The sequence below is a fragment of the Gymnoscopelus microlampas genome, assembly GCF_963454915.1.
Source record: "Gymnoscopelus microlampas genome assembly, chromosome: 15".
NCBI classification, from domain to species: Eukaryota; Metazoa; Chordata; class Actinopteri; order Myctophiformes; family Myctophidae; genus Gymnoscopelus; species Gymnoscopelus microlampas.
The window spans coordinates 3910551-3923409 of record NC_139952.1 but is presented as its reverse complement, the minus strand read 5'-3'; the positions used below and the strand labels follow the sequence as shown (position 1 = coordinate 3923409).

The 12859-nt window shown below is 43.5% G+C and overlaps 1 protein-coding gene across 1 annotated transcript in view; it reads right to left on the bottom strand.

Moving 5' to 3' along the window:
• Positions 1-363: 363 nt before the first annotated feature.
• Positions 364-12859, bottom strand: part of LOC311061170 (integrin beta-1-like) — a gene marked incomplete at both ends in the record, with an annotated part of 34425 nt that continues 21929 nt past the window's right edge. Inside the window, 14 exons of the mRNA XM_084079727.1 lie at positions 364-450; positions 569-997; positions 2359-2411; positions 3179-3420; positions 5242-5464; positions 5569-5828; positions 7364-7566; positions 7703-7843; positions 9229-9318; positions 9448-9543; positions 9729-9884; positions 10018-10247; positions 10527-10697; positions 11251-11482. Coding sequence (XP_083935853.1) covers positions 364-450; positions 569-997; positions 2359-2411; positions 3179-3420; positions 5242-5464; positions 5569-5828; positions 7364-7566; positions 7703-7843; positions 9229-9318; positions 9448-9543; positions 9729-9884; positions 10018-10247; positions 10527-10697; positions 11251-11482 — 2613 coding nt within the window. The remainder of the gene's footprint in view (positions 451-568; positions 998-2358; positions 2412-3178; positions 3421-5241; positions 5465-5568; positions 5829-7363; positions 7567-7702; positions 7844-9228; positions 9319-9447; positions 9544-9728; positions 9885-10017; positions 10248-10526; positions 10698-11250; positions 11483-12859) is intronic.

Genomic DNA, 12859 nt, shown 5'->3' with positions numbered 1-12859 from the left:
GGGATTGGAACGCTTGTGCATAAAACAATGTTTTTAGCCTGGATTTAAAAGAATCGATGGAAGGGGCAAACCTGATGGAGAGTGGGATGCTGTTCCACAGCACAGGGGCGGCGACCGAGAAAGCACGGTCACCTCTGCGCCTCAAATTGGACGTTGGGATATTTAGTGACCCCAAGTCAGTTGATCTGAGCTGCCAGTTTGTGGCGGGGGGGTAACTTATAAGGTCATTAATGTAGGTGGGGGCTAGTCCATTTAGGGCTTTAAAAACAAAAAGGAGGATCTTAAAATGTATTCTGAACTGCACTGGCAGCCAGTGTAGGGAGGCCAAAACAGGAGTGATGTGGTCTCTCTTTTTGGTACCGGTCAGAAGCCTGGCTGCTGCGTTCTGGACCATTTGGAGACGGGATAGGGCTGAGTGACTGATACCAATGTAGAGGGAGTTGCAATAATCTAAACGGGAGGTTATGAGGGCATGTATAACGACTTCAAGGTCATGGACAGAGAGAAACGGCTTGATTTTTGATATGGAGCGGAGGTGAAAGAAACTTGTTTTTACGACTGCATTTACCTGTTTGTCAAATTTGAAATCTGAGTCAAAGAGTACTCCCAGGTTCTTTGAGTAAGGCTTGACCAGGCAGGACAGGTTGCCTAGATCATTTTGGATCTGTGAGATGGAGTCAGGGCGGCCAAATAAGACTATCTCGAATTTGGAGTCGTTCAGCTGCAGGAAGTTCTGTGTCATCCAGGATTTAATGTCTGTAAGGCAGTTTCTCAGGTTGTCCAGTTGTGAATGGTTGTTTGGTGTCAGGGGGAGGTAAATCTGTGTGTCGTCGGCATAGCAGTGAAATGAAATTTCATGATGATGAATGATGTCACATTTATATACTTCAGATCCATAGGCGTAAATACGTAGATGCCGGATCAGGTTCACCTTGATCAGGTTGAAGTAGCTGCAGTCTCGCTGGCATGTGTCCTGCTTCTCACCGCCCGGCACAGTCTGTCAAACAACCAATTTGTCTCTTACTTCAACAACATCATCAACAACAACATTTCCTTTAACATTTTATTTTTTTTATATATATATATATATATATATATATATATATATATATATATATATATATATATACACAAAAAAATATATATATATATAGCTGTGTAAAAAAAAAAGTTTTATATATATATATATATATATATATATATATATTGTGGAGTCCCGGCTGGCACTGTACTCCCCCGAACAGGTGAGAGTTTCTATTGCAGGCTCAGCACACACAGAGAGGGCCAAAATCAAGGGGCAAGGCTGAGATATTTACGATGAGGCCGACAAAATGGCCAGAGTGGCGCTGTTTTACCCTGCGCCGACCTGTGAGTTCAGAAAGAATTTATTTTAGCGCAAGTGAATGGGTTTTTTGACAAACTTTAGACTAGATTTTCTTACTGTAATAAAAATTGTCATAAATTCTATATGCTTCCAGTCGCTAGTTTAAAGTCTCCTTTCAATCATCAGGATATGCGTTTTGCTAAATTATGGTTCTATTTATTATAAAATTGACGATAAAGTAGGCTATTCTCTAGGAGGGGCGGGATGATTTGATTGACACGCTACACAACCAATAGCATTCATTCCCCGCCCCCCGCTCTTGATTGACAAGTTACCCAACCAATAATGGTCTGAACTCATTCTGACGCGTATTGAAAGATGGCGGACCTACAGGTCTTGCAGCAAAGGCTTCATTTTCGGTCTGTAGAAAGCAGCGGAGGGGGTTTGTCCATCTCATTTATACAGTCTATGGCCAAAATCAGCACCTGGGAAGGCCCCGCCCCTTAGGCTGCATCATCGAAGGGAGGTATGTTCCCAAATCACTACTCAATCAGTGTGATATGCTGGACCGCCTCCCCACAGGAGTGCAGCTGTCTGGAATCCAGCAATCTAAATGTTTGGGATAAAAGGTGCTGTGTTTCTCTCTCTCTGTGTGATCCTGACTCTACACCTGAGCAGATACTCTCACCATCGGGTAAGTGCAAACTTCACACTGTTCGACCCTGCTGAATGCTTTTGTTTAACTGAACGCAATGCTAAAAGTCATGTTTCTTTTTGTCATAGGCAAACTATGTGCACATTTAAACCTGGATGGAAATGTGGAAAAGAAGGCTGAAACTGACAGCCTGACCTTGCTTTATTTGAAACCCCCAATGGGGAAGAAGATTTGAGTTGAATGCTTCCTTTTTTGAACTGCCTTATTCTGAATAAAACCATGCCAAGTGCATGTTAAACAGCTTTGACCTGACTCTGTGTGTTGGCCTGGGGACTCGTATTCTACAATATATATATATATATATATATTTTTTTTTTACACAGCTCTGCACGTTGTTAGCCCCACTGTCGTGCCACAGTGTGTCTCGGCCTCCTGGTGGCGCCATAAAAGGCCCATGTGAAAAATTTGGGGCAGAGGTTCTGAAGTGGCATCCAGGGAGTGTGTGCGCACAGTTTCGCTGCGATCATGCCAACGGTGCCGGAGATTAGCTGTACATAAAATGACATAATGACACACGGACACGCGCACACACACACACAGACGGGTGCAAAACATACTCTCTCGCCATGCCTTCGGCCTGGCAGAGACAATAAAGGTGATGATGATGATGATGAATGACTGGAAATGTCACATTTATATACTTCAAATCCATAGGTGTAAAAAACGCCGCCTAGGGCACCTTGCCATAATTCCACTGTAAGAAATATGCCTCAGTTGTATGTACCTGAGACTAAAATGTTTTTCTGTTTTACAATATAATCATTACCGTTATTATCTAAGTACGATCAGGTGTTTTGATATGAAAACCCACATTTTTATTTAAACAACCATCATGAAATAACTTCATGTCTAACATTTGTAGCAAACGAAACCGCTTGAAAATCGGTTGAGAATTCCGCGAGTTATGACGATTCTCAATGTGAATTGACCTCCTGCTTCCATAGACATACATGGAGCATACATACATTAGGAGTCACAGCTTGCTCTAACCAATATGGCGGCACCGCAACCGTTGACATGTCGCTCCAATGACCAGCAACCCAGCCAATGCGGTATCGTCCAGTATATAACTATGCTTGCAAATCTGCTAGCGTCAAACATGCCTACATTTTCCATAATGCCTTGGCACCGGCACTCACCCTGCAGCGTTTCCACCACGACGACCTCCTTGGTGCCGTCGTTCCGGACGCTGTAGGTGTAGTAGAACCAGCAGTCGTTGGCGTTGTCGCGCTCCTTACAGTGGGCCAGGGGGAAGCTCTGGTCGTAGGGCTGGGGAAGCCCGTCGCGGTCCTTCACCTTGATCAGGTTGAAGTAGCTGCACTCTCGCTGGCATGTGTCCTTCTTCTCACCGGCCTCAAACGCCCGGCACTGGACACAGTCCCTGTGGTGAGAGAAATATGTTTTCGTTTTTTACTTGAATTAACAAGATATCAGTAAACCCAGCCTAAATTATCAGTCTGCGGGAGGGCACATATGGCCAAAAATGTATACAGTAAATGCACAAAACAGCGTTGATAGGTCTTTAGTGCAGAGGGAGGGAGGGGAAAGCACCGGAACATACCGGATAGTGCTGGGTACGGGAACCTGAACATCACTTGTGTGACACATTGTCAAGCGCGATTGAACCCCTGATCTCCAAATCTCAGGGTAGACCACGCAATGCCACCAAGCTGGTAGTTTATTTATTGTGGCCACTCAAAATGTACTTTCTCATTTATATTTTCCTGAAAACTGCTAGAATTCCACATTCTGAAACATATGAAATATAGCTAATTTCTTGACGTGGGACATTATTCTGACTCCCACACACATTTTGACAGTGAGAGTGAAATGGAAAAATCTGTAAAAATTGGATTTTGGCAGTAAATGCCATCTTGTCAACCAATCTGCCAGATATAGGCTCTATTGACAGCAGCCATATTATGAAGACATTCACAGGTGTTGCCAATGATACTAATGAAGGCTCTGTTCCATTCTGGTCAAACAGAGTCAGGGTGATGATATTGTGTGCATGTTGGCCCACTGGAAACACTCTGTTACACCAGTGGGTCTACAGTTGGGGTCTAGGGACCATCATGGGCTTCCAAATGGCCCCTTACAGGTGTGTAACTCTGAGAGTGTACAAATGGAACCAAATGGACCCGTAAGGGTCAGCTGGACCAGAGCCGTGGATGAAAATATACATGCATAGAATAATATGCAGGTATAGAATTATACAGAATATAAGAATAGACAATTCCTCAATGTGGATGGCCACATCGTTATCTTTATAGTTAACATTGTTGTGCAAGGCCATTTATTCCTGAAATAGTGAATGAATGCCAGGATGAGCAAACTTACATTTATGAATTTAATCCTGACCTGTCCCTCTTTTTGCTCGTACAGTCCCCAGAACCCCAGTACAAAAATGTATTCCATGAAGTGTAGATGTGTGTCAAAAAGGAAACGTCGCAGCCGAGGGGCGCGCAGAACGGTGGATGCATATTTATAGCAGAAACAGCTTCACATTTAACTATAACCGTACTCATTCAATTCTGAACCGATTCTTAAAATGTAAAATTCTCTATTAGCTGTGAAGGGTCTTCTTTCATGTGTATCAGTCATGATTGTTTCACCATCAAACAATATTAAGCAAAAAAGGAAATATCGGCGGGTCCTTCTTCTCCATCGCGGTGCTCGCGCACCTCTCGTCCTAAAACACCCTCGCCCCAGGTCTAATCCGGCGGTCTCGGCCCGTGAAAAAAATGGGGCAGTGTGTTTTAGGACGAGTGTTCCGTTTTCCACCCGTTTCTTTTCTTTTTCTTCGTCCCAGAAGTTAACAATGTTTATATAATCTTTGTCACAGTCATGTTTTCGGCATGGTTTCGGGTTTCAAGCATTGTTTGTGTGGCCACATGTGGAGGAGGATCATGTATACGTCACGGGAGAAGGGGAAAAAAACAAAAAAAACGTGTACACGTGATGCGGAAGTCTGCCGCGGAGGAGCTGTTGAGAGCGGTCGAACGTACACTTGATGTACACTCGCTCAATGCGGAAGTGGAGAGCCTCCTCGCCTCCTCCACTCGACTCCACTCGCCTCCTCCAAGAAGCACATGAACAATTGGACCGCGACTACTTCCGGTTCGAAGTAGGAGTGACCGAGTGGGAGTGAGCGAGTGGCCGAGATTTTCGGTATTGGAATTTGGCTTATATAGAGACTCACTTGTGCTCCGTGCAGACTCCAGGGCAGGTGGGACAGCTCTCACAGGTGGGGCCCTGGAACTTGGGGTTGGTGCACCTGCAGACGCCACAGTCACAGGTCCCACGGCCATTACAGATCTGTCCATTCTTGGCCAGACAGGGGGACTGGTCCAGGGAACAGTCACAGGCACTTCCGGTGTAGCCGGCGTCACAGATGCACACTCTGCAATCACAGCGTCCATGTCCTGAAAGAGGAGAGACACAAGCAGAGGAGAGGAGAGGTGAGGAGTGTTGCAAAGCAAACCATGGCAAAAAAAAGGAGTCGCACAAAGCAGTCCAGGCGGCTCACCTCCACAGAGCTTGTTGTTGGAGCGGTCACAGTTGAAGTTGTCACACTCGCAGAACTTGCCACTGTATCTCTCGGTGTATCTCTCGGTAGGGTTGTACCGTTTCTTACACGCACAATGGCCACAGTCACAGTCTCCATTGTTGCTGCAGATATCTCTGCCGTTGCCTTTGCGGCAGTAGTCGTCCAGATCTGGCAGATAGTCCAGATCCACCCCGTCGTTAATGCATTCGCACAGCCTGCCAATACGACCCTCATTACACCTGAAAGAACAAAATTAAATACACTCAAGTTACATACGAGAGCATAGAGCAGACCAGAACATAATACAATCTTAAATATATACAAGGAAATGTAGCCTCACGTTCACTATTATAGAATGAATGACAGACAACTCGAGACGAGTCAAAGTCAAATACTACAAGACACATGGGACAACATAACAAAAACCCCAGGATTGTACCAGTTCATATTTACAAGACACGTTTACATAATAAGAGACACCACCAGGACATACTGTATACTGTACCAGTTCATATTTACAAGACATAACATAACAGAGACCACAAGGACAAATACTGGACCAGTTTTCTAATGGAAAAGACTACAAAACCAAGACATCAGCATTGACATGAGATTAAGTGAGTTATACTTATGTTATATGCACAATGTAAAACCAAGATACTGTAGACTCTATGGAGAATCTGACCTTCTCTCTTAGGCTGAGAGCGGAACAATATGCGAAGAACTGGAAGAAATAGACTTCTTACTGTTTGATGAGAAATGTAACTCATTGATTTATTGATAAATAAATAAAAGAAAAGACTGTAATCCGTTAATATGTTAACCCTTGTGTTTTAACGCCCACCTCAACACAATTTTGTATGTCTTTTTGTTTGTCTTTACTTTATTTATTGTCGGTCCGTCCGTCCGTCCGTCCTGTCCGTCTGTTAGCAGCTAATCTCTGGTACCGTTGGCCCGGCCGCTGCGAAACTATGCACACACACTCCCTGGATGCCAATTCAGAACCTCTGGCCCAATTCTTTGGCCTGTTATAGCGCCACCAGGAGGCCGATATGTGCAAAAAAAATGTATTGATACTACTCCTACAGATTTTGACCAAACATCACACAAATCGGTACACATTATCTCTATAGTCATGTGATCAACACGGATTTATCCGATTTTCCATATTCCATCCTGATTGCCTAAGATTGGCTTCCAAAGTTTGCAGGATTGGTCCATTTTGAACAAAATGCCTCAAATCATGAACGCAGCCTGCGATTTCCGTGAAATTTCACACGCACATTTCTATTAGGTCGAGGAAGAAATGCCACCCTTTTCACATTGGCCTGTTATAGCGCCACCAGCAGATCTAATTTTGCAAAACATATTTTTGGAACAAAATGCCTCAAATCATGAATGCAGTGTCTGACTGCAGTGAAAAGCCCTTGAACAAATGGCACCCTTTTCACATTGGCCTATTGTAGCGCCACCAGGAGGCCACAATAACATACCTGACCTGGCGGAGACCTGCGCTGCACTTTTCTAGTTTATTTTCATTTCATTCTCATATTTGTCTTTTTGTTTGTTGAATTTTCTACCTGGAAAATAAGTTACAAAAAAAACAATGTAAAACCAATCTATTAAGATAGCCCTGAGACAACTTTAACCGGGATTCAGTTGGTCTGTCTATTTCAAGGAATATGGTCAGGTGGTCCTATCATCTTTCCAGATCAATGGGCTATCAGTGGACAAGAAACATAAGAATGACACTTTTGCCTTCATTCATTCTTACTTGCAGACTCCACATTCAAAGGTTCCGTTGCCTTCGTGGCATATCGGGCTGTTGGGCTCTCCTCCTTTGGAGCACTGACAGTCGCAGATGAACTTGAGCACGATCTCCACCTCCTCAGTGAATCCCAGGGGCTTGATCTTAATGCTCTCTGCTTTGCCGTGAGACGGACACTTCTGGGACTCCACGGAAATCTCAAAGTACACCTGCGAAACAGAGGAAGATTAAAGCGTCATTACACTAAGTTTCTTTTCACCTTTCAGACAAACATCCCGAGTTGTTGTTTTTACAATACAATCTTGAGTTCTTCCAATTCTTTCTGTTATTAAGATGAATTAATACCTCATCTCCAATGGAGATGTTGGAGCACTTCCTCCCATTGTCCCCGGTCCCCACCACACCGTTCTTACAGATGGCCTTGTATGTGATGGAGACTCCCTCAGGCAGCCTGCCGTTCTCCAGGATCACTTCAGATGACAGAGACTAGAACACAGAGAGAGGTTAAATGATACTTTTATTAGTGTGGTTGCCCTAACAGGGCAACCAGACTATAGTACTCTTCCCACTTTATTTCATGTCTCTTTCTAGATAAACAATACTTTGGCACGCTACTCCTCCCACAGTTTTTATCCCCCAATGATGTGCCATATGTCAAAATGGCATATCGCGCACAAAATGGGAATCGTTAGCTTGTATTTTGCTAAGGGATTGGTTGTATAGTTTTATTGATATTGATTTATTAGTGCATTAAATTTCCCCATCCGCTTTAATGTAAAAGTGAAAAAACTCAAATTCAAGTATTTTTTTCTCAGACACCGTAAGAGCTAGAGTTACCAGATTTGGAGGGGAGGTTTATAATTTAGTCCGAAATTATTTAAAAAAATATCACACCATTCGGCCTCATGATGGCGCTATAACAGCCCCCTTTACGTTTTGGCCTGTAACTCTTGAACCGTAGGTCCTAAAATCAAAATTTCTTTTCACCTGGATTCCTTGGGTCACTACGCATCTCCCCATATAGGTCACGCCCATTTGCGTCAGGATAGATTTTCCGCCATTTTGAATTTTCTTCAAAACACACTTTTAGCTCCTTTTCCCACAGATTTTGTCCAAATTTCACAAAAATCGGTACACGTGATCTATGGACCCATGCGATAAACATATCCAAACGGCATTATGATAGTCCTTACCGTTCTTCCGTAAATTGTTTCCAAAGTTAGCGGGAGGGACCCGTTTTACCAAAAATGTCAAAAATCACGAACGAAGCGTCCAATCGATCCCAAATTTTAATCACATGTCGAGGGTGATTTCCTCAACGAGTCCCCAAAAGCATTTCCACTTTGAGGAGCCACGAATGCGCAAAATGTCACAGTTTGATGCAAAAACATGATTTTTGGGGGGGTCAGTCCCTTCAAAATGAAACACAAGCGATCTCAGGAGTGACGTGAAAATGTAATTGGCGCAGTCTCCCACGGCATTCCTCCCGGCGTATTGCTCGAGTCCCGACCGGCGTCGGCGCAACCACACTTTGCAATTGCCAATTGCGACGCGTCTAGTTAACAATTGTTTTTCATCCAGCAACAAGTTGTTCCGCTGTGAGGAAAACCTTCTCCATTGGTAGTTGCGTATTTATCAATGGACCAGTTCTGAAGAAGGTACTATTAGCAGCATCCTGAGGTCAGGTTCATGCATTCCCTGCATTTACCATTGACGCTAAGGAGCATAGCGTGTCGAACTAGATAGCGTGTCGAACTAGCCATGCCTTTTGATTTTAGTGTAGAATGCCATCTTGCTATTTTTAACATGTTCTGTAAAAGGACTAAAAGTAACTTTGTCTAGAAAAGCGAACACACTACCGTTCAACTCACATTGTAAGCATCAATAATGAGCTTGATGACGTTACTGGAGTTGGAGGACAGAGTTCCCACAGCCGACTTGGGGATGAGATTCTTCAGCTCCTGTAAGGGACAGAACATGACATTTGATCACATCAACTTCTTTGCGATATCACACAAGTCTATAATCATTGGATGACTATGAAGTCTCAAGAGTGGGAAACAAGTTCTACATAAAGATGACAACTTTACCTTGTAAACGGGCTGGAACTCCTCTGTGACGGCAAAGATTGTCTGGATGTTGTGATCACTCAGCTTCTGCACCAAGTGTGCAATGGAGGGGTAGTCCTGTTATTTAAAAATAATTAAATGAATAAAATAACGAAATCAATAAGGGAACAAGCCAAACACTCAGCACGTACAAATAACACCAGTGAAAACACAGAAATTGTGAGAAAGAACTGAAGTGTCCATTATATATTAGGTAAGAATAACTTGTTTACAAAAACTATACTCCGGTATGAAACACATACATAGTAGTGGCTCATGGTGTACACGTTGTTCTCCAGGTGACATTTGCCATTGTTGGGCAGGACGATGCCACCCAGCTTGCCATCTCCGGCGAAGTGGAAACCAGCGTCGGTGGAGATCACCAGCAGACGAGTCACGTTCCTCCAGCCGATTTGTTTCTAACAGGACCGAGACAGACAGACGCTTAATTTAGAGTTCAAGTCCGACAAACAGAGGGCAACAGTGTTCCTTAGCTTAGCTAATGCAGTCCAACCAACTACATACTCCAGTGTGTAACTGGTTCCTTCTCACCTCGCAGACAGCCACCTGCATGATGGCGTCAATTAAGCCTCCCTCAGGAGAGTCCAGGTTCCCTGAGATCTGCTGCTGACTGACCAGCTTGTTGAACTCGTCTCCTTCCTTGGTGAGGCTCAGGACGTTCTTGTAGCTGAAGGGGCGGGTGCAGTTCTGATTGCCTGTGCAGGGGTTGAGGAGCCCGGTGGGCGTGGTGCTGTTGTTGTTGTCCACAAAGGAACCGAACCCTAAGAACAACAAAGGATTGTGTTTTCAGAGCTACTGTGTTTGCAAGATATTGTACTGACGTACTGTAGAAGACATTTCTCCTGCTGGAATATATGCTGGGGTGAAAGCAGGTTACATATAAGAAAGAGAAAGTTCATGAGTTCATTTTGTATCAATGATTTATGGCCATCACATGCTTGAACTAGTAGGCTCGCCGATTACATTTCTTGATAAAAAAAACGATTTCATCCAATTTCATTTATTGAAACCATTTAAATATGAGTTTGAGTTGCTCCTACCGATCCTGAAGTCAGAGGCGATCTCCTGCATTTCCCTCTTGAGGTCGGTTCCCAGGTTCTTGGCGTTTTCCAGATCGTCCTCATTGGAGAAGGACAGGTCCATCAAGTAGTACAGGTCGATGGGGTAGTCCTCGGCACGCTTGAACTTCAGAGAGAAGGTCTGAGGCTCACCTGGTCGGAGAGCGATGTATGCTATTTACTGACATATCTCCCAAAGACAACCACTGTTAACTACTGCCTCTGTCCTTCTAAAATATTATTTTCTTTGATCTTGCATTAACGGTCATTAAAAGACATTTTTGAGAATTACAGATTTGCATTTTTCTCCTTCATCCCAACTCATCTAGACTTTTGTTATTCTAACACACTGATAATGTGGGAAAACTTTGTTCAAAAACAGTGTGCAGAAAGCCAAACATAATCCAACTGATCTTTATGCTTTATGACCTGCATACTTGATTGAAGTATTTAACTTTAATTTTAGCTCACTCCATGTTCTTCCTCTGTGCTGCTCCCCAATTCCCTTGGGATTGTCTGTTCCAAAAAACATCTAAATAGATTTTTCACCTCTGTTTTATTGTGAAGTATTTTGCTGTTGGCTGGAAAAGTGCCCAGTTGTCATTGTTAATGTTATTAGCATTACCATTATTGTTAGTATTGCTAACGATTACTTTCTGCTGCCAAATGTCCCCAAAGGGACTGATAAAGATGATGTCATCTTTACCAGATCTGAGGGTGAGGGTGAGCTTTTGAGGCTGGATCTGAGTGATCTGTTCAGGGTCTAGTTTCTCAGCCACGTCCTTCTTGCGGAAGTTGCGGTTAGTGACAGCTTTGTCCCTGACAACAACCTTGCTGCCGCGTGGGTTCTCGATCGTGGTCACGCTGCAGTTCCTTTTTATCAGGGATGCCAGGTCGTCGCAACGGGCCAACCTCGACTCGTCCTGGTTGAGGACATTCTGTTGGTTGAGGTAATTCTGTTGTCAGAGAGGAAGAAGAGAGTGACACTGTGAGGGTCAAACAAAGTGTTCAAAGTCAATAGAGATCATTGGTCATCATCACATTACAACAGGGTCTCAGAATGTAGACGGAAGGAATAACTGTTCTTTGTTGGGGAACAAGGGAGTGCGTCCAGGGGCGTCACGGCCATTCACTGTGCGTATGTCGCGACACCCTCACTCTCACAGATCCGTGATTTCATACCCCCCACTTTTTGAAAAAAATAAAATGTATATATATTTTTTGATAATAAATCGGTAAAATCAGGCAAAAATAAGAATTAAATAACCTAACCCTAACACCGAAATAAAGTAACCAAAACACAGAAAAAAACCTAACAAAATCTGCCCAAAAACGCAACATTTTGAAAATACAAAATTTGTTTACATTTGACAGTTACAAATGTTTTTCACGCTTTAAAAAAAATAGCAGATCTACAAGCTCATAGCGCGGCACTCGGTGCCGCGCAATGAGCTTGTATATCTGCTATTTTTGAATAGCCAAAGTGTAAAATAAGGGGTATAGTCCACCGAAAGTCCACCCCCCCCACCTTCTGAGAGCCCGTGACGTCCCTGAGTGCGTCAAGAGATGCGTCCAACCGAAGGTTTTAAACCCTCAAAGGGTACTGGTCATCACATGATTTGCATTGCAGTTTTTCAGGAATTTAGACCTTCTGATCAAAGAGAGGGAATAACCGTTCTATACAGGATTTATTTTTAAATCACTTCAGTTGCCATTTGACACAAAGTGTAACTATAGGTTTCTTTCACGTTTTGAGCCTTCAGTCAAAAGCCAAGAAGAAAAGGAGGATAGTGTTTATTTCTCCAATTCACAGACTCTGTCTCTATGACGTTTTCATTCATTAAACAAATAATTTCCATTCCATTATTTGAAAACTGTAAACAAGGATGGAGTCACAGAAATGTTCTACAGATAAGGATAATTCCTTTTAACAGGTCGTTCATGAAAGTCCTTGTGGTCTTGTTTCCAATGAGAACCTGTTAGGGGTTAAGAGTCTTGCTCAGGGACAAATTTCATATCATCGACACATATGATGGCCTGGCCTGGAATCGAACCTGGGGCAACCAGGGCCTCGGCGGGCTCACTAACCACTCAGCTATGGCCGCCCCATAATAAGATGCGACTCTTGGATCCAACATCAATGATATGCAATTCATTATTCTCGGACAGCAAGCATGAAGAGAAACAGATGACCAATAAGGTTAACAAGTAAGACGCTCGAATGCGGGAAGCGAACGCAGCTCGAAAACTAGAAAAAGTGCTCCTTGGAGCACAGGTCTCCGCCAGGTCAGGTAGGTTAGTGTGGGCCAGCAATG